The sequence below is a fragment of the Centrocercus urophasianus genome, unplaced genomic scaffold (genome assembly GCF_019232065.1).
Source record: "Centrocercus urophasianus isolate 14NV4802_14NV808 unplaced genomic scaffold, USGS_Curo_1.0 seq_21, whole genome shotgun sequence".
In the NCBI taxonomy this organism is placed as follows: Eukaryota; Metazoa; Chordata; class Aves; order Galliformes; family Phasianidae; genus Centrocercus; species Centrocercus urophasianus.
In genome coordinates this window covers 4,115,742-4,140,068 of record NW_024884767.1, presented here as the reverse complement: position 1 = coordinate 4,140,068, position 24,327 = coordinate 4,115,742, and the positions used below count along the sequence as shown (strand labels likewise).

Here is a 24,327-nt window from a genome sequence, read left to right as displayed (position 1 = left end):
AGGAAGCTGCATCAGGAGGGAGAATCAGCACTGAGTTCTGTAGTCTGTGACAGCAACAGGGCCGAGCTGTGTCGTAGGAGGGGCAGCTCGGGGTCAGGGAAAGGGTCTGCACTAGAGGGCGCTGGGCACGGAATGGGCTGCACAGGGCAGAGGGCACGGCCCCGAGCTGCTGCAGCTCAGGGGGGTGTTTGGACAGAACTCAGACATAGCGCTGGCGTTTCGGCGCTGCTATGTGGAGCCCAGGGCTGGGCATGGTGATCCCTTCCAACTGGGGATATTCTGTGATTTTGTCGTTATTATTAACAAATAAATGAAAACGTAAGTCCAACCATAGCAGCAGCAGCAAGTCCTCCAGGTGTGTGATTGTCAAAAGAAAAAGCAGATTGCTCATTTCTGAATTTTCCTATAGTTGCACGTATTTCAAGCTGCACTCGCCCCAGACCAGACCCCAGTTCCCTCACTCCCCGAAGCTCCCTTTTCGTTTTCCGTTTTGTGCAAAGATCCAGCAGCAGATTAACATTTATGGTTTTTTTGGGTTTTTTTTTCGGTTTTCCGGATTTGCAGCCAGTTGGTTTACCTCCCCCGTTCCCTTTAACCAGCCGACGCCCGCGCAGCCTAGTCTCACCCTCCCGCGCTCACCGCAGCTTGCGCGGCCAGCCCAGCCCGCGCTGCCATCTTTCCCCGCCCCCGCGTGCCGCCATATTGGGTGCCGCGGCGTTCCGCACTACGCCTGCCAGGGAGCGCTCCACGGTGCGCGCTGCGCGCTGCGGTTCGGTCCCCCGTCGCGGCCGGTTGGCGGCGGGGAAGCCATGTTCTACAGCAGCACGCAGCGGCGGTACTGGACCTTCCGAAGCGAGGAGGATCTGGCGCGGAGCCGGGCCGATGCCAACCGAAAATTTCGCAGCAAAGCGGTTGCCGGCGGCAAGGTGCGGGGCGGGGCGGGCCGGCGCGGATGGGGAGGGGGACGGGGGGGACGGGGGGGACGGGGCGGACGGGGTGGGCTGGGCCGTGCCGCGCCGCGTAGCCTCTGCGGGGCCGCCGAGGGGAGGGGCGGCTCCGGCCGGGCCTCTTCAGATCGGTGCGTTTCCCCCAGGTGCAGCAGGGTGACTCTTTCTTGCTGGAGGCCCACGAGGAGCTGGCGATATGCAAGTACTACGAGAAGAGGCTGCTGGATTTCTGTGCTGTCTTCAAGCCAGCCATGCCACGGTCTGTGGTGGTAAGCAGAAACGTTCCGTCGTGAGGTGCTCCCTGCTTCCTCATGGCTCTGCCGTCCGGGAAAAGATTGGTTTCCTTAGTGGTCCTGCAGGAGTTGAGCTCGGTTGGGCCTACTTCCGTTTTGGTTTTGGTTTGGAAGGGCTTTCGGAGCCCATCCAGCTCCCCCCCCCTGCTGTGGGCAGGGCTGCCCCCCCAGCTCAGGCTGCACAAGGCCCCGTCCATCCTGGACCTGAGCAGCTCCCGGGGCAGCCTCACCACCCCCTCAGGGCCAGGGCCTCACCGCTCCCTCAGTGAAAAATTTCTCCCTCTAAAGTTTCCCCAGTGACTTGAGTGCATTGAGAGGGAGGAAGGAGGACTTACAGCTGAAGCAGGGAATTGAATTGTGCTTCACTTGTAAGCGTGTTGTTCGGAAGCATCCCACCAGTACTCTCTTTTTGGCTGCTGTGGTGAATAACAAAATGATGAGCGTCTTGTTTCTATGCACTTTGGCTGTGTCACAGTAGGCACTGTTACGTGCTGTGAACCCCATCTTTACATTTGAGAACTGGGCCCAGTAAGGTACATGTGCTGAGTCAAACTTCGCTAGTAAGAGGTTGGAAATACTTGATCTGTGCTGATGGAGTTCACATTAATTTGGAAACTTGGCACTGACGGACTGATGGAAGTATTCCATTTTAATGTGAGATGAGATTGTAATGAAGGTATTCTAGACTGCACATTGTATTCATGAATAAACATCTAAAAATGACATAAAACTGCTATTTTGTAGGGTTTTAGCATGCATAAATGAATTAGACTTTGAATGACATGGCATTCTGTGAATTTTAGTGTGCTTGTGTATCTTGTATGCCAATAGTACGCATTCAGACTTTGTTTTATGAATTTTATTATTATTGTTTCTTAATCCACTTTTATTTCTGCATTTAACTCTTTCCTTCTCTTTCTAAAAATTAAGGGAACAGCTTGCATGTATTTCAAACGTTTTTATCTCAATAACTCAGTGATGGAGTATCATCCTCGGATAATAATGTGAGTTTTCAACACATTGTGAGTTATTGTACCGATCAGAATAATAGAAGTATTACTTTATTTGTTAAGATATGAACAAAATAGGAAAGGAAATGCAAAAAGTGTGGTCACTTTCCGTTTCCACTTGGAAAAGTTTATTATATTCTTAATGTAGTACTTCAGAAACTTTTAAAATAATAATAAATCTGCGCGGAACTTTCGATAAAAGGCTGAATGCTGCATGTATTAATTGTTTGCTTTTTTTCTTTCCCCCAAACTGCTCAAGGCTAACATGTGCATTCTTAGCCTGTAAAGTAGATGAGTTTAATGTGTCCAGCTCTCAGTTTGTTGGTAACCTTCGAGAAAGCCCCCTTGGGCAAGAAAAAGCTCTTGAACAGATACTGGAATATGAACTACTGCTTATTCAGCAGTTGAACTTCCATCTTATTGTGCACAATCCATACAGGCCATTTGAGGGAATTCTGATTGATTTGAAGGTAATGCCGTTTTATCTGCTATGTACTTTATATTTTAATGTAATATAAATACGGATTTTATGCTTTTGTTTCTGTGCTCATAAAGGTATAGATTCTAAAGTGATAGGCAGAAAATATCTGAAAGGAGGTGTGTGTTGTTGTGGTCTTTAAACATTTTAGGAATGAGATGGCTTGTCACTCTTCTGCTTTACAGAAAATTGTTGAATTTTGTGTGTTGAGCTCACAGACTAACAGGAATAGCTGCTTAACTTTCCCAAATATTTCTTAGACTCGGTATCCATTGCTGGAAAACCCTGAAGTTTTAAGGAAAACAGCTGATGACTTCCTCAATCGAGTGGCTCTGACAGATGCATATCTGCTCTTCACTCCCTCACAGATAGCTCTTGCTGCTATAGTATCTAGTGCTTCAAGAGCAGGAATTAATATAGAAAGGTAGTCTCATTTTCTTTGAAATTTTTGTTTGTGTCGTCTTTAAAATTGTTTTGCTCTAGACATTCTTGGCTAACAGAAATTTGTATCTATTTCATAGGTAGCAATCTGCTACATTCTTTAAATGTGCTTCAAAACTAAAGCAGTAATGATAATTTTTTAATCCTGAAGACTGAAGTAGAGAAGCTGGAAATACAATAGGAAGTGAGAGTATGAAATACATAATGAATTGTTGAAAGAAAAAAAAAAAGTTTTTAAGAGATGTCTGAGGTTGTGGGGTCAAATAATATTATTTTGAACTGATGGCAGATAGGAATGCAGAAACTGTAAGTGCTGTACTTGAGCTTTGAATTTCCCTGGAAATAGACTAATGTTAAGGTGCTGTTCTTCTGAATGGTCTGTCTACTTCTGCTTGCAAAGCTGTGATGAAATGCTTTGATACTGTTGCTGAAAGACATAATTTATTTTGCTTGGGGACTCAAGTGACCTTTTTTCTTTAGAAATACAATTGCATCCACTGTATTTGGACTTTTATAACCACATGATACTCCATTTGAGTTTTGCATCAAGAGTGCAACCGCTGCAGTCACAAGGGCTGATGATAAAGTAAAACAATTCTGTTTAAATAACTTATTTTCCACCTGACCTGTACAAATGACAGGTTGAGGTTAGGATAGAGCTCTAGAGGTTTGAAAATCTCTTCCTCCCACAGTGGAGGTTAGTGTTTGTATACAAAAAGTTACAACTTAAGGAAAAAAAAAACTGCAACTGTGCACTGGCAAATAGTGGCTTCAGTTATGGGGTCAGCACAAAAATTCATTTAAAGTTGCACAAGAGTAGGTGTTATAAACTGGACAGCTCTCAGCTCACAACAGTTACTGTCTTCATGGTGGCTGGTGCATCAGAAAGCTGAGAGCTGCAGCTGACTGAGTTGAATAAATTGTTATTTTGCACAGACCAAGCCGTGAATTTTATCTACAAATTTTGTTTCCCAGCAAGGAAAAAAAAGTGATGTTGGCAAGGATTGCTGCTCATGTATTTTGTGGTTTTGGCCAGGTGCTGTGTGCATCTTATTTTTTTGCTTGTTTTATTTTGCTTTAAGGTGTGGAAGCACAAATGAGAAAGCAAATGCTAATGCTAAAAGTGAAATCACTCCAAATTTCATGTTTTTACTCAGAAGCCACGTAGAATATGTTCAGTATTGTCTCATTACTGAAGTGCACCTTCTAAGGAAACGTAAATTCCTTTTCCTTTAACACTGGAATGTCATAAATACTTCTGTGATAGTGTTCCTCTGCTGTGTTCTGTTTCTTGCTAAAAGGAAGTTTGAATCTGAGAGGGCAGTGCACACAAACTCTGAGCGAGCGCTTGGGATTTGTTTCCAGTGGTCGAGCTCGCTGCCAGAGGAAGCAGTTCATCTTGCAAGCTTTCCTGTCAGTTGATCTGCACGAAGAGTGCTCTTCTGTAGCATCTACTTTGCCTGTAGTCATACTGTGCATAGTGTGATACTTCATAGAATCTTAAGTTGACTTAACTGTTAACAAAGTCTTACTGAGTTGTTTAATTCTGCAGTGCCGGTACCTTAGGTTCTTCATGTGGTTAGGAAATACTTTTGTCAAGTTCTTCGTAGAAGAATAATGCTGAAAGTGAACAACTCACTTTTTATCACTTTATAACACTTGCGCAACAGAAGTGTTTTCATCAAATCGAATTGTATAGCTTTAGCAGATAGAAATTACAAATAATCCATTTTATTAAGTAATGCTAGGTGTTGCAAATTATTACAGCACTTTAAGAGTTTATTCTTTTGCTTTGTTCTGCAGTTATTTATCAGAGTGTTTTATGCTGAAAGAAAACAGGACATTCTTGACCAAAATACTGGAGGGCATGAAAAGTAAGTAAATATTTAAAAAAAGTATATATGAAAGAAAATGTATCTCTGAAGAGGAAAAAAAACAAAAAAATCAACCCAAAACCTTTTTCACTTAAAGCTTTTCCTTTTTGAATAAAAGTGTGCTTCAAACAGTTTTCTTCACATCAAGGCTTACCAAAGATAATTAAAACATTAGCAATAGAGTGAACTTCCTACTTGACGGATGCAGGGGGAGAGACACTCAGAGTTACCTTTGATGTTAAGCAAATGAAATTAAAATAGCAGAGGACCTGATGATTCTCAAATCATGTATGTTGTAATGAATTAAGTGTTAGCAACTGATGTACTTTCAAAAGTGAGAGATCCAATTTGGGCAAACTGAGTAATGTTTCTGTGTAAGTCTTGGGTGAATAGCTTTTTTCCATTCACTGACTTGAGAATATAGCTTTTGACAAAAGCTCGCAGGTAACTGCTTCTACCACTACAGGATGACTTGTTAGCAAGTGATAAGTGATCTGCCAGGATTTATAACTCACTTTGTTTTGTAGCCAGAAAGGTAGTTCAAAAGATGCTTAGGTTTGCTTATGCAAAACAAAGAAAGTACATTATGTGAAACACCAAGAGTGGTAGCATGGTTTGGTTTTGTTAGGACAGTGGAAGTATGGTGCACTGATTATTTATTACCTTTTTTAATTGAATGGCAGGATTGGAGTATGGAATTATATGTAATCACTTCTCTTAATATTCTAAGCTAATGCCTGTATTTAGAATGGGAGAGTATTAGTAATAAAAAATAAATAAAAAATAAATAAACAAATAAAAATCTGGCCCATTGAGTAAGCCGATTTCAGTAGTGAGTACAAGTCACCAAGGTCTGCAATTCAACTTGAATTTATAAAGCTTTGAGGTGTTTTCCCCTCTATCTTCTTGCTGAGAGAAAAAAAACAAAACAAAACAAAAACCAACCCCAAAACAGAACAAAAAAACAGACTCATTTGATCTTTTGGTTTCTGTTCGTAAAATGCAGAGGGAACTTTGGGATCACATAACTTTCACTTGCAATCCTGTGGAGGATACCTTTACCCTGTAGGCTGCTGTTCTGCAAACGCAGGATGACAGGCAGAACGTTTTGAAGCAGTGGAGGTGCTAAGTCTGTGAATAATTTGTTTTACATAGATGTGGTGGTAGAGGAGGTCATGTTTCCTCTGTAGCAGTTAGAAGTTTGATTTTCTTTCTCACAAGACAAACTTTATTAAGAGTAAGGTTCCGTGCTGAATACAAAAATTGCCTGTTTTGAAACTTGCTAGCAGAGCAATGTGAATTCTGTAATTTCCTTTGAAATCCAAACCTGTGATGCTGACAGCCAGTTTCTGTGTAGTTCTCAGTGCTGGTGTATCTTGATGTTATTTAGAATTAAACCACTATGGTAAGATGATAGTCAAGTCATATGTATGTAATCTTGGATTCTCCAAAGTTGGAATGCTCTGTTAGATGGAAAGTTTCATAAGCAAATGTTATGTGAGCTGGAGAAGTTAGTACCTGGAACACCTAATGCTGGCTTTGAAAAAATACAAGGATTTTGTTTGGAAAGCTTTCTGTTTCAGCTTCTGTAATACTTGCCTTATAGCTTGTTGAAGTCTATTTTAGAAAACAAGTAACAATATTTTCAAAACCTAGCAGAAGTTTGAAAGATGAAACAATATTTGAAGGTTAGATACAAGGGATAAGCCATGAAAGTAGCCACACTACTGATTGATACTGAGCTTGTGTAGTTCACTTTGTGAAATAGAAGTTACCTGATTTGCTTAGAGATATGTTGTTGCCACCACAGGCATGAAAAATCTTATAAAGAAGTATGAACTGCCACGACCTGAAGAGGTTGCAGCTCTAAAACAGAAGTTAGAGAAGTGTCACAGCCCGGAGCTTTCACTTAACACTAACATGTAAGTAGATACTGCTCTGTAATGTATTATCCCTCTTTTTCTTTTTTTTTAATGCGGTGGGAACATTACTTAATGCTGATCTTGCAGTGAATGAAAATGAAAACATGTCAACATATTGTAAGAGTGTCAGTTCAGATTCTTGGTTCTCAGGATCAGGTAGGTAAACAATGCTTACATACGTTCTATGCTGATTTGCATTGCAGGCCCTAGTGGTGCTTATTTTTTAACACAAAACTGGAATCCCGAGTGGCTTCTAAATATGATCTCATATGTCTTGAGAATCATGGTCTTCAAAAGTATGTGAATTCTGTAAGGAGTTAATGCTTTCTTAAGAATGATGTTGCAGGTAAAGGACTTGCTAACGTTTTCTATCTGCCCTTTTCATTTTAGTACCCACTGTGAACTTATAGTAGGCTGCTATTTTTGAATTTTGATAGCTTTTTTTTTTTTTTTTTTTTTTTTTAATGTGACAGATTTGTTCATAAACTAATCTAAAATACTGTACCAGATAATGAGTCTGACTCTAAAACTTGTTTTTTCCTATTTGGGGCTTAGGAAGAAGAGGAAAATTGGTGAAGATGATGAATATAACTCAAAAAAGCCTAAAATGGATGAGGTCAGTTAATGTACAAGACATTACTTTTCCACTCAGTAGTAACTGGCAAAACCCACACATTGTTGAGACAAACTTCTCCCTCTCGCATTACAAAAGTTGCTCAGAATATTTTTAAAGTTTTTTAAACATCTAGTGTAAATCTCCCTTCTTTTATTTGTAAACCATTTCCTCTTGTTCTGTCACTACCAGACCACTTAAAGTCTGTCTCCCTCATGATTATAAGCTAATTATAATTGAATTACTGTAATAATTAAAGTACTGGAAAGCCATGATGAGGTCTCCCCAGTGTCATCTTTTCTCTAGGCTGGACTTGCCTAGCTCTTTAGCCTGTCTTTGTAGGAGAGGTGCTCCAGCCTTTCTTGTGCTCAGTTTCCCAGGCCTGGACGTGTGGTACTCCAGATGAGTAGTCCATTCCAGTGGCCTTCTGTGGTGGGAGTGATGTTATGAGTAGATGAAGGGCAACTGGTGTCCTCTACCTGCACTTCTGGAAAGTCTGACATCATCCCACAGTTCATTCTTATTTCTAAATTGGAAAGATACAGATTTGAAGGGTGGATTTTTGGATGGATAATGAACTTGTTGAAGGCTCTTTCAGGGTACATTTAGATCTGCGAGATGGGATGTCTCAGGAGCAGATGGAAGCAAACTGCACTTAGAGCAGCACAGAGGGTTATAGGTTTTATTCGACATGCACAGACTCATACACACAGGCATCCATTTTAGATAATGCCCATAAGCAGGAAGCAGAAACTCCCTAAGCAAGTGTACTCACTATACTTGCTGACCCTTGAGAGATGGCAAAATGCTGAAAGGAGAGAGAAGGAACATGCTGGTGGTACACTCAATAGGTGGTGCCAGCCAGGCGTCCCCTGCTTCAAGGTGCACTTCTCTCTGCCCTGCTGCAGCCTCTCTCCTGCTTTTAATTCTCCTCAGGCTCTGCAGGGCTTTTTTTCCACCTGCACACTGTACCTGTGTGGCCAGTGCGTGATGCAGAGCCCAAGTGGAATACCTGCTTGCAAAACAGTTACAAGTGTGGCATGCTCTTGTTTTTTGCTCTTGGAAATGCACAGCTTATGGTGGTGACTGTGTTTAAAAAGTAGTGTTTTGTATCAGAATTTTCTCTATCAAACAGCATTATTGTGTGCTCTTTGTATCTTCTGTAGTTTCCATGGAAATAAATGGGAGGCATTATTTTCAGAGCTGTCCATATACATTTGGTGTAGGACTTGAAAAAATTTGTATTTCTGTTTGGAGCCTGGTCTTACATATTAGGTAGGAATGACAGTGTTTCTTGCTGGTTGTCAGGAGCAAGAAGATTGTCAGTATGCAAGAAAGGTATTGTCAATCATTAATGTGCTTCTTTTGCACCAGCATTTTGGCAGAAGGGCATCCCTCAAGAAGATAAAGCATGTGTTTTATCAGTTTAAACTTGCTGTTTAAGTCATTTACTTGCAATAGGCACAGTGTAGAGATTAGTGTGAAGTTGGTTGTATTACTTGAACTCTCTTTAAGCAACATGTATATAAAAGATATTACTACACGCAGCACTATCATGTGCACAGTTTTGTATTGCTTGGTCACCTTACTGTAAAATGACACTTGTTTTCCTTTCCTTAGGAAGAATGGACTGATGAAGACCTTGGGGACTTGTGAAGCCTATTCCTTTGCTTACTGTTCTGTGGCACACGTGAACCTGCTTATTGAAGGTTCTGTAGACTGAAGCAGGAGGTATTTTTTTACATCGCTTTTTAATTTCTTTGCAATAAAACCTTTATTTTAAATGTTAGTTAATTGTAGCTCTATTTTAAAACATCTCACCATCCAAGGTCAGTAAGAAGTATTCAAGTTTTGGTTTAGCAGCACCTTCAGGTGCAACTTAAGAATTGGCTTACAGCACAGCAGTACCTAACGTCAATTCTGGCATTTAGCAAAGTGATTAAATACATGGACAACACAGATCTGCTAATAAATCCTTAAGTACTTAAGAGCAAGATGTGCTGCTGTCCTCTGCCCAGGTTTGCCAGTGAAACTGCTAGAAGAATATAACCTTGCTCATAACATTTTTTTGCATTTGAGAAGCTCTTCTCAAGTGTTCTAGATTTATTTTCATCATTGTTTTTTTTTCATTATTATTATTTTATATAAGCAGATGCAAATTTGTTCTTCAGAGTTGTTTTATTTTTTTGCTGTGTTATACTGATGATACCCAGCCAACCACATTTTAAAAATGACCTATTCTAGACAGTATGCTTTTCATAAGTCATCATTAACAGTGGCAAAGCTGCTTTTCTTCCTTGACTGCTCAGCCTATCATAGTTTCACCTCAGGAGGCCTCACCATTTACATAGTACCTAGCAGCTAAGGGAAGAGTGATTTAACTGAAACACCTTTTAATGGGCCATCCTTAATATGTTCTGAACTAGCTGTAACCTGCTAGCAGAGCACTAAAAAAAGGGAAGTTATAAACTGGCCCTGTGATTTCTGTATTTTAATTAATTACCTCGCTGTGTTACATAAGCAGGCAAGCCTGGTAGTGAAGAAAACAGTATTGTTACTTCATTTTTCCTATGAGCTGCAATTTAAAATGGACTTGACCAGACCTTACTGTGTTCTGAGACTTGTGCTCCTGACCCTTTGCCAGCTCTGTTGCCCTTTCTTGGGCATACTCATTGCCTCAGTGTCTTTCTTGTAGTGAGGGGTCCAAAACTCAAGAACACAGTACTTGAGTTGCAGCCTCATCAGTGCTGAGTATGGGTAATAATCACCTCCTGCTAGCTACAATCCTGCTAGCTACAATTTCTGATACAAGCCAGGATGCTGCTGGCCTTTTTGGCTGTCTGGGCACTGCTGGCTTGCATTCAGCTGGCTGTCAGCACTCCCAGATTCTTTTCCACTCTACAGTTTTCCAGCCACTCTGCCCTAAGCCTGTGGCTTTGCATGGGGCTGTTGTGACCAAAGCAATAGTTGGTCTTGTTGAACCTCTTAGAGCTGGCCACAGCCCATCAATCCAGCCTGTCCACATTGCTACAGAGGGACTTCCTACTCTACTCCTACTTGGTGTCATCTGCAAACATATGAAGGATGCACTCAGTCCCTCATTCAGGTCATCAATCACAGAATCACAGAATTGAAGGGGCTGGAAGGGACCTCCAGAGCTCATCGAGTCCAACCCCCTGCCAAAGCAGGTTCCCTACAGCAGGTCGCACAGGTCGGCATCCAGGCAGGTCTTGAACATCTCCAGAGAAGGAGACTCCACCACCTCCCCGGGCAGCCTGTTCCAGTGCTCCGTCACCTCACTGTAAAGAAGTTCTTGCCACATTTGTGCAGAACTTCCTGTGCTGCAGTTTCCGGCCGTTTCCCCTTGTCCTGTCTCCACTCACCACTGAAAAGAGTCCGGCCTCGCCATTCTGCCCCCACACCTTAGATATTTATAGACCTGGATCAGGTCCCCTCTCAGTCTTCTTTTCTCAAGGCTGAACAGACCCAGTTCTCTCAGCCTTTCTTCATAGCAGAGATGCTCCAGGCCCTTCACCATCTTTGTGGCCCTCCGCTGGACTCTTTCCTAGAGATCCCTGTCTTTTTTGTACTGGGGAGCCCAGAACTGGATGCAGTACTGCAGATGAGGCCTCACCAGGGCAGAGTAGAGGGGGAGGATCACCTCCCTCGACCTGCTGGCCACGCTCTTTTTAATGTACCCCAGGATGCCGTTGGCCCTCTTGGCCACAAGGGCACACTGCTGGCTCATCTCAATAAAGATTTTAAACAGGACAGGCCCCAATTCTGATCCCTGGGAAGCATCACTTGTGACCGGTCTCTAACTGGATTTAATTCCATTCACCATTGCTCTCTGGGCCCAGCCATCCAGCCAGTTCTGTGTAAGGCTCAGGGTGTATCTGTCCAAGACACAGGCTGTCAGCTTCTCCAGGAGAATACTGCAGGAGACAGCATCAAAGGCTTTGCTGAAGTCTGGGTAGACCACATCAACAGCCTTTCCCTTATTCACCAGATGGGTCATTCAGTTATAGAAGGTGATCAGGTTTGGCAAGCAGAACCTGCCTTTCATGAAGCCATGCGAGCTGGGCCTGATGCCCAGTTGTCCACACATGCTGTGTGATGGCACTCAAGATTGCCTGCTCTGAGGTAAGGCTGGCAGGCAGCTGGAAAGCAATTGGAGATTGTGAGAACATGTAAGGAAGTGTCACAGCAGAGACTCAGATGAAGTCCTTTCACATAAGAGTGAAAGTAAAAGCAAAATGCTTAACAGACGGGAAATGCTGTGTAATACCTTAACAGCTGCATTTGTATTACACAAGAATTATTTATGTGATTATCTCATTAGTCTTGTCAGTGACTCTCAGCATCCTTTTACTCCTTATCACATCAGTCCCAAGAGTTGCTGTGAATGAGGAATGTAGAAACACACTCTGAGCACCCACAAAGGTACATACTGAGTATTTTTCCCCTCCCTTACTCAAACTCCTAGCTTCTGTGTGTTACACTGCATACCAGTATGGTAGCACTGTTCTGCGGATTCATAGTAAACACTAAAGTGATGCCACAAAACTAAAGACAGTAGGTACACTGTAAAGTACAAAGTATAATCATGTGTGCAGACAGGAGAAAAAAAATCCCACAGCAGCCAAAGTTAGCCAGTTTTCATAGAGTTGATCTGGAGCTTGATTTATTTCCAAAACTTACTTTTCATGTATAAAAATAAGATTCATGGTAGACTTACAGTACACAAGAGACCAACCAATACATATTTTATAAAATGGTTTAATGAATGCATGCATGTCTGATACAATGATCAATAAATTTACTGAATTCAAATTATTTACTGTTGTAAACATTTTACAAAAGCATTGTGATTTATCTGGATATACAGTCCTTGATGGAAGAACTATTTCAGACTGAATCAGTGGCACATCAAAAAATAAAGCTGATGAGATCCATTCTGCATATTCTCTTTCAACATGATTCCAGCAAGAGAAACAGTATGGTATAAAAGTGTACAGTAAAGATTGTTTCTACCATAACATCAAATTCTGAAAACTGTAAATACAAGTTAAAGTGGTTGAAACAGTCAGAAGTCATAATTATTGTAACCAGTCAGAAATTACAGTAAGAAATGTTATCCAGTTATATGTAGCTGTCAAGACAAAACATTTCTTTCCTTGTATGTTGATATATTTTCCAACAAGACAGCAAACTTTGGCAATTAGAGGTGTTGAAAGTAATTTTCAAAGTTCAAGACACAGTCACAGCATTTTCTTTGCAGAAGGTGAATTGTACACCAAGGCTCAGAGGTTGTGAAAACTCTTTCCAAGTGGAAAAAAAGTGCAAACATCCTGCACAGATAGCTTAAAAAGCTGCTGGTACAATCATTCACCAACAGAATCTTTGTTTTCTTTTTGCATAGTTCACACATCACTGGGAATGTGACAGGGTGTGCTATTTTTGGCAAGAGCAAGAAGAAAGTGATACTGGTGTGAGTTGCCATGTCGGGCATGCTGGATCCATGCAGAATTCAGGTAGAGGGCTGCTACCTGATGTTATTAGACACTGAATACTGATTCTGTTTTTGTTGAAGCAGTTCTGTAATAGCCAACAGCTTCTTAAGAACATGCTGTAGAAAAAGAATTGGTACAACAAGACATTATTAGCAACTAGAAAAAAAGTCTTGATATGCATTTTCAACAGCACCAATTCCCTAATTAATAAGACATTATTTATTTCAAAAATGAACTTGAAAACAACACTGTGAAATCTAATCATTGTGTGCACTGATCTTATTACTTTCTGGTTTACCAGAGGCTAAGAAAATGCACTGCCAACGTACTGTTGGATATTCAGACTATTTTCTTTCTTGCACCCACTATGGTAGAATTGTTTTTAACTAAGATAGGGTGACCATGAATCATTAGGGCATCGATGAAAAAAAGAGAAGGGAATTTTGCCAAAGAAGAAACCCATGAGAATAAATTTGTCCTTTGATGTAGAAAGTTAATTTTTTGCATGACACAAACAGAACTACATCTTTCATCATCTTGTATATTAGATTTTTCTAAAGATCTACTTTGATTTTTTTTTTTAAACTTATAGTATTCCATGAGAGGGTTTGTGAACGAAACAATACTCGTTTGTACAAGCACATGAATCCGCCATACAGATTTAGGAGTTTAAGTTAAGGCCTTGAAAATAATTTTTTAAAAAGGTAATTATGAGAGAGTATTTAGAAGCAGTGGAATTAATTATCAATCTCCAAATCTTCACCTACAGCAGCTGTCCCTGCCCTGAAAAACAAAAAAAAGCCATTTCCTGCACAGCACCACATACTAAACATTACTCGTGCAGTAACAAGAAATCCTTACTTGAGGTTCACTGTAATTAACAGATGAAAAGGCGGCGTATTACTAAATACATTATCTCAAAAGTCTACAGAAGTAACTTGAAGTTATTCCTTTTTATGTTTTATAAAGCTATTTGTTACAAATTAGTCTGTAGGTTTAGCTACTTACAGTAGCCCTGCTTAACAGCTGGCAGACTAATAATGGTTCACAGTGGGTTCGATAGAAAAGTTTGCCATGTTTATCGATGTACTAGAAAACTGGGAAGGCAGCCATAGAAAGCTAAGGAAAGCAAATTCCATCCAGCTGGAAACAGGTAAGACCATTAAACCAAAAATCTAGAGAACCTGTCATGAATTTTGTGGACTTAAGCCTTCCTCTAGAAATTAAGAACTTTCACCATAACTGTGAAAAAACATCCTTGTTTTTATTTGCATGAAGCAGCAGCTCACAACTATGGGCTGTTTGGCCTTTATAGCTAATAAACTCCTGGTGATAAGCACATTTTGAGATGTTTACCAGGTATAATGCTCTTCAGAAGTACTGCAAAAGAATCCCAACATTGCAGAATAACTTGAGATATGCTGTTTGTACCTCTGATTTGACTGTTAAGCTTTCTAACTTACCTGCATTACACCTCTCTCATTACTGAGTGTCCGAAGTTCATCTGAGTGTGCCACGCAGATCTCATGCAGGGCTGCCAGATCACGAGATAGGTCAGTTCGAGAGTGCTCTGTAGTGTCTGGAAGCTCAGGGACATTCTTGAAGAAAAGCAATGAGAGCAGATTCAAGGGTGGTGAATACTTGGATATACAGGAAATTATGCTACTGCTGTACAGGTGTGTCAATTCAGTTGTTTTACACTGCAAAGTAGTACGGCACTGTTAAGTCTCCTGAGCTAATTCTTCTACCCATGTTTTCTGTTTCTTCCTCTCCAATATAAGCAATTTCTATTCCTGCTAGAATAGCTCAATAAAAAAAAATCTCATTTTGCTACACTACCACTAAGTGAAGAAAACTATTAAGGATAAAGATTCAACCTCCCAGTAAATAAGGAGATAATCCATCTATTGTGTGCCCTTTTCAATTTAAATAAAAGAACATCAGCAGCAAAAAATAGAGCAAAGTCTGTAATGTCAAGTAACAGACTTGTTAAACCAATCATAAAACAGTAACACTGTAATTAAAACAGATTAATCCAACCATTATTCTCAAACCAGTTGTTATGACCTCATACAAACTAATTTAAAGAAAACTGACACATAATTTCACACAGAAACTAAAGTTGAACCAGAAGAGGTGACATACAGCAACCTACTGAGTGCCAGAAAAGAATATTCATTTTTGAGTCTAATCAAAACATTCTAGGACATCCTTTAAGTCACTTTAAATGAATCAGTTCAGGAGGGTAGGCACATATCCTTCATCTTCATTTATAAAATAAACATTCGTTTCAAAAGATCTACCCATGAGCTTCTAATTCCTTTTACAGCTGTCATACACAAAACAGAGTTTTGTAATAGAGCAGTTCTTGTTCTAGACTGCAATATCTCGTGTGCTAGCAGACATCTGGAAATGGTTAACTGAAATGCAGCATATTGTTTGAAGAGAAATTTAAATCTTCGGTAAAAGCTATACAACAGATTATAGGCAGGAATTTTTTGGTTTAAGATACATTTGTAAAGGTTTTGACCAAAGTATATAATTCTTACGTAGATATTTTAGCTTCTCACTTCTATAAAGGTGCTAATTGAATACAGTCGAATGACATCTGATGGTTTTAGTTTTGTGTGACAGGACACAGATCTGCAGGTTTTACAGATGCAGAAGACAAATTTTATTCAGTAACAAGCATTAAAAATCACCTAAGAGCTGATATGTTTTTGAGCTAGTTCATAAAAAGGGTAAAGAAATTTTCATTTATGGTGTAGCATGTAACTTCCAATGAAGAATTCTTTAATCACTTACCCCAAGTTCATCTAAGAACATGATCATGCGGTGTTTGTTGCTCTTGATGAACGGATTTACCCCTTCCATATATGGCTCCTAGTAATTTTTAAAAGTCTTCATTAAATTATTCATACATTCATTAGATGCATTCATAAAAATACATACTGGCATGCAATCCAAAATTTCTGAAATATGCGTGTTCTTCCAACACTATCCTCAATAAACAAATACTACTTTCAAAAAGTATAATAAAATATGATTGTAAATTTACAAGACTGTAAATTTTAAAAGTGTGTTTTTTAGCAATATTTTCCTGTGTGTAGATTGGGCACAGACTGCATATGTGACAACAGAACACAGTGGAGGAGAGAGCACAGAGCAGTGCTAACTGCCTCTTGTGCCCACAGCGCTCAGTCAGATCGAAACCCAAGAGCCTTACACGATACATACAGTTGTGCCATTTGGCAAGCACCATGCAGTGACTGCCAGTCATGTTCCAGCCTACCTACATGCCTGTGTGTGAGCCTGTGAAGACATGTTTTTTTTTTTCAAAACTAAGCAGACCTGGCAAACCAAAAGGTTGGATGCTCCTGCTCTACACCAACCTCAGAGTTTAATTTGAAAATGAATTACTATATACAGAGATGTCTGCTGAGTTTCTTGTGTTCTCATAGCATCAGTATGTAGAGGCATCACACATTAAGACAGGTTTCTTTCTCCCAGAACAGTATGGCCTCTCTTCCCAAGGCAGCTAGACTACTACTGCCCTACTTCAGGTCAATACCCTGTTCAGTTCCAAAGACAGAAAACACTTCAAGAACTAGGATAACGCTTCAAGAACTGATGAGGACAAACATGTCAGGTGACAAGCTCTGCATATGGAAATGGCAGCAACACAATCCTAGTTGGTGTGTGTGTGCGTGTATAATATTCACCTTAGCTCCAAATTCAACCAGATTTGCTAAGTTCTGCACAGACTTGGCGACCAGCGTCAGTGTTCTTGCAGCAGTAGGGGAAGGAGAATCTGATAGGAATACAAAGTATTGTTACTGGCTATAGCATACAGATCCAACACCAGCCAAAAGAAAGCAAACCTCTTCTGCAGCTTGTGTTTTTAATAGAATTAAATGCTTTGAATGTTTAACGGAGCAGCATGTGGAAAATGGCACCTGGTGAGGCAAAACTTACAATGCTTTAGTAATTATATCCACAAAAATAAATGTGAACGTGTGGATTTCCTTTATTATTTTTATACTGAAGAAATATGCCAAACAAACTTTAGTATGAGTTATGTGAAATGAGAAACATTTTCAGTAACACGAAATAGTTCTGCAGAAAGGAGGATTGCTTGTTAAAATATTAAAAAAAGTTTACACTTTTCCTCATTTGTGTATACCTACCTAAGCAGTCTCTTAAGCATCACACAAGTTATACTTTAAGTTACTTGCACCAGGACTATAGAATAAACACAGTGTGCTATCCTAGCTTATATTTCCATGAAATTACATTTACTTACTGTACTCAGTATTGCACTTAACACTTTACATTAACCTCACAGTCAGCTAAAACTTCATTTATTTTTTTTTTTTAAAGTGACAGAACCAGGTGCATCTCTGCTTCCCCTACTTCACAGGAAGCAGCCTGGTCAAAAGCCAGGTTTTAATTTTTTCAGATTTGGCATATAAATTCAGAATTGTCTAATTCTCTGTAAATATGGTACATACTGTTTGTGTCTAACTGCATCTTTTTCTCTGTCTTCCTGCCCTCCTATTTACTAATCCAGCAATGCACTGAAAATAAGTTCTGTTTCTCTCTTGCGTAGCTGGAGTTTAGATTGAGCCACTCACTGAGCAACTAAAGCCAGATGTTGATAGTATCTAGTGTTATAGTGCAATTCTTTGAAGAAGTGCTGGGTAACCTTTGTACCTTGCAATCCAGAACATCAAGTCCACTGAACCAGTGGACGTATATTATTTTATAATATTACGTATATTTTATAATATTACGTATTTTATAATAATACGTATATGAAACACGTATGTTACTTCAAACAACTCCAGTATGCTTGGAGCAAAGGTTCTTTCAGGACAGTTACGCAGGGTATACGACTCGCTGCTGAAACTGAGCTGTAGCTCCATAGCCAGCCTTCAGGATACTTTTTTCTCATTACTGAAGTTGAGGTATGTTGGAAGACTTGCTCCCAAAGAAGAAGCCTCCCCCAGCACTTTTTTTTCTTTCCTCCCAGCAGCTCTAAATCCTGTAGCTGTATCTGTGAGTTTATCTTAGCAGTAGTAAATTAGCTGAACATATCCAGAGGACTTCAAGACAGGCTTAAAAGGAGTTACACATTTTGATACTTTCTGTTTGAGCCCTTCTTATTTAGATATCTTAGAGTGTAAAAGAGAAAATATGCTACATTGTCTGAAAAATTAGAAAGAAAGCTTTCCTGTATCCAAGTTCTTATTCCCTCTTATTTCCAAATCAGCATCTTACTAGTAAAATCAGGGAAGGAAGAAGAGCCATGGCTCATGCAAGCTACATGTCCCCTACTCTGGGGTCATCTTTGCCAGAATATATGGCAACAAAGATGAGGTACAATATATTCAAACATTTAAAAACTGAGTTTTAATAATTTTCCTTTCAGCATTTCACACCTTTCCTTTCTTTTTCCTACATAAGGAATACAGCAAAATCTCAATTTTCATTTTCCTCTATACATCCTTTTATCTAAAACACACATAATGATGTTCCATCTTAAAAACCTCATATCTGTAAGTTTAAAATGTCCACAAACATTCCTAGGTGACTACAACAGAAGTTCACTCCAGGAAAGTCCCATGCCAGCTGTGTCAGATGTGATCCCTGGTTATGCCAACATCCCAGTTTCTGTCAAAGAGCTGGCTGGGAGAATGCTATCTGATGCTGGCCGGCACTGCCACAGATCGATTTTGCAATTCTGCTTTTGCAAACAAGAATGTTCCCTTGCCATTGTTGTAGTTACTACTACAGATGCATCCTACCAAGAGAGCAGCAAAATTCCAGGTTAACTAAAATGTGGTGAGAATATTTACTTGGGCAAGTTCATGAGAACACTCTTATTTATGACCTGCAAGTCAAATGAGATTACTGATTCAAGTCCATGCATCCCACCTTTTCTAAATGCTTCCTCTCTTTCATCTTTAAAATTGACTGAACTTAATGACTAAAAGCAAAGACTTCTACAGTGTGTGACAGTTATCTAAGCAGCAGATTCAATCCAGAAAATTACTCTTGAATAACTAAGGGCCCACAGGTATTCCAGGCTCTCCAGACACACTTCCACAGAATCACAGAATTAGCAAGGTTGGAAAAAGTCTCCGAGATCATCCAAATCCAACCATCTACGTATCACCAACATTTCCCACTAAACAGTGTTCCTCAGTACAACACCTACATGGTTCTTGAGCACCTCCAGGGTCGGTGACTCCACCACCTCCCTGGGCAGACCATTCCAGTGCCTGACCACCCTCTCTGAGGAGAACTGTTTCCTAATACCCAGCCTGAATCCCTCCTGCAACTTGAGGCCATTCCCTCTAGTCCTATTGTTAGTTACATGGGAGAAGAGGCCAAACCCTACCTCTCCACAAACTCCCTTTAGGTATGTAGAGAGCAGGAAGGTCACCTCTGAGTCTCTTTTTCAGACTGAACAATCCCAGCTCCCTCAGCCGCTCCTCATAAGACTTGTGCTCCAGACCCCTCACCAGTTTCCTTGCCCTTCTCTGGACACACTCCAGAGCCTCCATGTCTTTCTTGTAGTGAGGGGCCCAAAACTGAACACAATATTCAAGGTGCAGCCTCATCACAGCTGAGTACAGTCTCTGTAGATCTTGCATAGCTCTCCACAGACTCTACATGTCAACTCTATAGATCTTTTTCACATAAAACATATCATGAAGTTCAGCCATGAAGTTCAGTGCTGCATTGTATTCAAAGTGAAACCTGAAGATCACACGTTTAATTTTTCCACACTTCTAGAATACACTGCACATTGCTAGACTTCAACTCCACAACATGTTATTAAATTCAGCAACACATTCTTCTGGGGTTTAAAATGAGACACTAGAGATAAAAACCATCTAATCTTTGAGGGTGAAAAGCACATGCTTAGGGAAAGACATGAAGTGATGTGGATTACATGAGTTTGGACACTCTTCAATAACTTCCTAATTTGCTACGTTAGACACTAAAGTAAATCCATGTCTATTAGTATACAATGCATGAAATTGATCTGAAGCATATAGTCACCTGAGATGATATTAAACATCCTTGGGTTCAGGATAGCAGGACAAATCAGTCGGAGAAAAACAAAGCCACTGAAATTGAAAGAAATTTGTATTTTGTTTAATAGTAATATTAACGTAAAATTGTGTAATCTTGAACAGTTCAAGTTAATGTGGAAATCTTTTTGAGACAAACAACAACAAATCAGCCTGCACTTTGGGAATATGGTTGTTAATTAGGAATGTCTTGGTATGACTTCAGCTACCAAAAAACTGGAAGAGGAGGCATACTGATTTCCCAATTAAGGTGGATTGCTGAAACCAACTGGGAAGAACTTGACTGTGACGTCACTATGAAGCCAAGACCACACTGGCTTCAAAAAGAATAAGTCCCTGGTCCTCTACCATCCAGAGGTTTTCCAGTTTTCTAAAGAAGGCATAATCATGCAGCCTTTGACTCCCCCAACCAATGTAAGTGTTGCAGGAGTACAAGGGCAGAAGGAAAGCTCTCTTTTGGCAGCAACACAGCTAAGCAGATCCAAATCCTGATGACAGTATGCTGTAGTAGAAGAATAGCATGGGATTTGCTGTGTTCCTCCCAGAACTAAATGCTGCCGCTTAGGAAGCTGAAGAAAAGTATCATTCAAGATAAAGCAACTTTCAACTATGTTGAGAAAAATCTAATTTTCTTCAAAAGCAGAAGTAAAATACATCTAATTCATGTCAACCTTAATTCTTACTAACTGCTGTAAGAGGAAGTTACATAAAGACCAGCTAAGGTGATTTACATCATGCTTCATTTTGCTTGGACCAGCAGACTGTTTTTCACTGTAACGATAACAAAACCTTAACTGACAAGGAAGGGAAGGGGATGTCACACAGCCTTGTTTGCTGTTGAGTGCAGAGTGACTAACATTCATATTATTTGGAAATGATGCATGGGTTATTGGTAACGTTAGCATATCTTCCATATGCCCAAGGCATCTGAGTTCTAATATATACTTGTAAGGAAGTTTCTTTTTCCTCCAAGAACCACAAATTATGGGCTGGTAAAACAACTGTCCTGAACCTCAGTGGAGCAAAAAAAAAAAAAAAATAATTGTCTATGGTGTGAATATAAAGATATGAGAAAGTATGCAATCTGGAAATCATGGAATACAGACCAATCTCTCCTAAGTGCCTACCATTGAAGACCTGTGAGGTATGAATCCTGCTAATACAGAATACTTGGGGGTTCTTACTCTTTCACCCTGTGTTAATAACGAGTCTGATGTGGAGTCCTGAAATAACGGATAATATAATAATGAATACTGACATGGAGTTTTGGAAATCAGGTAGAAATGGCAACATTTTTTCAATGAGGTAGCTGATACACTATTCAGACATCTAAAAATTAGTCTTATAAAACAGCTTCCTTCATAAAAGGTTGCAACAGTCTAGTAAGAAGTTGCAACTATCCAAGGTCTTCAGAATAAGTGGGACTCTCCTAATAGGAGCAGCTCTGATTTGAAGGCAAAGCCCTAGCTAGCATAGTACCCCCAATTCTGTAAGCCACAGCTATTAGTGTCAAAATGATTTAAAAAGAAAAAAAAGGGCCAAAATACAAATCTTCTGAAAATCCCCAACAGGAGGAAAATCTAACCTCAGCAAATCATGATTGCCAGATACCGGGGGAGGGAGGAAAGTGCAGGATGGGACTTGCCCAAAACCTCAAACACTAACATCTAGGAACAGACTGTCAAGGTCACATCTTTTTTTTGGACTGGCAATAGGTAGTCAGAGGAAGGACTTGTATATGGCTTTGGATTATGAATACAGATTAGAGTTTTTGTACCCAGTGTAACTTCAGAGGAGTCAAGTTGGATATGTTCCAATGTGGCAAGGCTGGAACAGAGAAATGAGGGATCCTAATACAGTATAGAATTGCATGGTTTCAGAAGCCAACACTGTTAATAAGAGTGACTGGCATCAGATCATGCAGCACCAGCAACTGGGAGCTCTCGCTGATGCAGTAAACTAAATACTGCAATACAGACAGTAGCTCAGTGAAGCCTAATGACACTTGGATTACCTTTATGAGAAGATTTCACACCATGCTGGTTCTGCATTTTAAGGGGCAGCGACCCTAACTTTTGTAGGTTTTCTCCAATAATCAACATATGCTTACATAAGTGTAGCTGAATAATGTCTTCTCAGGTGGCATATGACAGGATCACAATCTCCAGAAGATATTACTCTCTACAGGTATTACAAAGGCTAAATATTGCTTTGAGAGAAGTTTTCTTTTTTCCCCGCTCACTCCCCCGCATGAAAATGGGAATCATTATTTAAGTCGTAAAACTTAACATAATGCAAGTAAATTTGAAGTTAAAACTATTACGTAAAGCCATCCTGACCTCTGTGCTACATCTTATTCTGCAAAAGTCTATGAATGTGCTTCTTGCAAGCTCATAATCCTTAATTGGGATATCATGCCTCAGTATCTTAATTATCTTCAATGTCATTATCTATGTAAGTATTATGAAGTTTTGTCACAAAGAAAAATAGATTAAGCACACTGAAGCTTGTTAGAGGTAAGACATTAAAAGATTACTTTCAACACAGTAACACACAGCTTACCTAACAACTCTGGTTCTCATGGTTGTATTAGCAGGCCACTTGTTTTGAACAGACTTCTGCAAGCACCCATAAATATACCTCAGTGTCCTGTAAAAATGGTAGCTAATTACTCATCAGATAAGATTGGAGAATAAAAAAAATCTAGTCAGAAAGGATCCTGTCCAACTGCCTACTTGATACACAAATGTTATCAATTCCAAGTCTACTATTTAGACATTTAAATTAATTAAAAATTTCTAAGTTAATAAATCTGTAAAAACTCAGCTTATAATTGTTCATTAAAAAGTAGATTTATAAACTAGGAAAATGTTTTCAATGATGCATAGTTCTATTCATGTAGGTAACATTAAATGTGCATTTAACGTTTCATGTTTTTTTAAAAACCTATGTTTATTAAAAAAGTACAAATTTGATGTTTGGATTTATTTTTTACTTTTAACTCAGTAGCAACTTTTCTTTCCATAAATGAGGGTTACGTTTTAATAGTTAAGTGTCTAAGCAACTACAAAATTTCTCCTCTCCAATATTAACTGTGGCACTTTCCACGTGTTTCCATGTGTTTAGAACTGCATCACATAAATTAAAAGGAACACACCTTTTAACCTTGCCAGCACTACCAGAAAACAAACATTTCTGTTATCTACTATTAAAGAGTTTGTTTACATTTTTGAATGCAAATGGAAGAGAACTGTTAGTACTATCAAGTTCTTTTTAGATGGCTCAGATCTAAGATAAGAACACAGAGGTTGCATTGGCACTTAAAAAGGAAAAAAATTAACCTCTGCACTTCCTTGATAGAAATAATCATAGCACAGCAGACTAATACTCTGCTTATATTTTTGATGTACTGTTAATAATTCTGTCTCTCTTCCCCAGAAGAGGAATTATAAGAACTTGTTAAATTAAAATTAAAATTAATTAAAATTTAAAGTTAAACTTTTTTAAATTAAAGTTAATTAAAATTGTTTTCTACACTCTTTCAGGATACAAAATACTGATTATCTTTATGCTTCTTTCCCTGAAAAGCAAGAAGCTTTTGTAAAAAGGCACTATTTATACCTGAAAATGTTGGTTTTAAATCCTTCTGTATTCCACTGTACAAATTATCCTGAAGACCCTACCAACTCTGAACAGTCTTGTGATTGATTAGCAGAAGGTGATCCCATAAAAATACCATTTTAAGGTGCAATGTAAACCACATAAGCAGGAATTTTCAAATACAAATCAGAAAAGTGCCAACTTACGGAGGCAGTATTTCTGCAGCCATGAATATTTTCTCTACCAATTCTGAAAGTATACTGAGTAGATGTGCCAAATTAGTGTTAACATCTTCATTCTTCTCTAGTTTTGAAGGATTCAACTAAAAAGAGAAAATGATTAGGCTTCCACTCCTACCAGAACAACACAGCTTCATAATACTACACAACGAAGACTTCTTTGAAGTAAATTAAAAATGCTGCTACAGTAGAAATCTCAGACTCCTACAGAACTCATCTGCTTCAGTGGCTACACAGGAAATCAAGAGCAGCAGAGGTTCTAGTATGTTACGCCTTTAATACTTAGGATATTCC

The 24,327-nt window shown here is 39.5% G+C and overlaps 2 protein-coding genes across 3 annotated transcripts in view; one reads left to right on the top strand and one right to left on the bottom strand.

The window, feature by feature from the left end:
- The first annotated feature begins 737 nt into the window (after nt 1-737).
- CCNH (cyclin H) lies at nt 738-9,367 on the top strand. Of its 2 annotated transcripts, none has more exons than XM_042823056.1 (9): nt 738-926; nt 1,094-1,216; nt 2,171-2,244; nt 2,510-2,720; nt 2,989-3,152; nt 4,973-5,043; nt 6,854-6,965; nt 7,521-7,581; nt 9,199-9,367. In XM_042823056.1, the coding sequence occupies exons 1-9, from the start codon at nt 810-812 to the stop codon at nt 9,232-9,234; spliced, it is 969 nt and encodes a 322-aa protein (XP_042678990.1). In that variant the 5' UTR covers nt 738-809; the 3' UTR covers nt 9,235-9,367. The 2 variants fall into 2 exon arrangements, with proteins under 2 accessions (XP_042678990.1, XP_042678991.1); XM_042823057.1 differs by having other exon boundaries at nt 837-926; nt 1,094-1,206.
- A 2,970-nt stretch (nt 9,368-12,337) lies between these two features.
- Nucleotides 12,338-24,327, bottom strand: part of RASA1 (RAS p21 protein activator 1) — a 61,203-nt gene continuing 49,213 nt past the window's right edge. Inside the window, exons 21-27 of the mRNA XM_042822759.1 lie at nt 24,001-24,116; nt 22,757-22,843; nt 20,163-20,230; nt 16,814-16,902; nt 15,897-15,974; nt 14,555-14,689; nt 12,338-13,207 (exon numbers count right to left, since the gene is read on the bottom strand). Coding sequence (XP_042678693.1) covers nt 13,124-13,207; nt 14,555-14,689; nt 15,897-15,974; nt 16,814-16,902; nt 20,163-20,230; nt 22,757-22,843; nt 24,001-24,116 — 657 coding nt within the window. The 3' untranslated portion in view covers nt 12,338-13,123. The remainder of the gene's footprint in view (nt 13,208-14,554; nt 14,690-15,896; nt 15,975-16,813; nt 16,903-20,162; nt 20,231-22,756; nt 22,844-24,000; nt 24,117-24,327) is intronic.

Bases quoted from the DNA above. Each gene is read 5' to 3' on its own strand.
- CCNH (XM_042823056.1), top strand. From the start codon at position 810: ATGTTCTACAGCAGCACGCAGCGGCGGTACTGGACCTTCCGAAGCGAG. The intron at 2,245-2,509 runs GTGAGTTTTCAA...AAACTGCTCAAG, and splicing joins TATCATCCTCGGATAATAAT to GCTAACATGTGCATTCTTAG. The intron at 5,044-6,853 runs GTAAGTAAATAT...TTGCCACCACAG, and splicing joins AATACTGGAGGGCATGAAAA to GCATGAAAAATCTTATAAAG.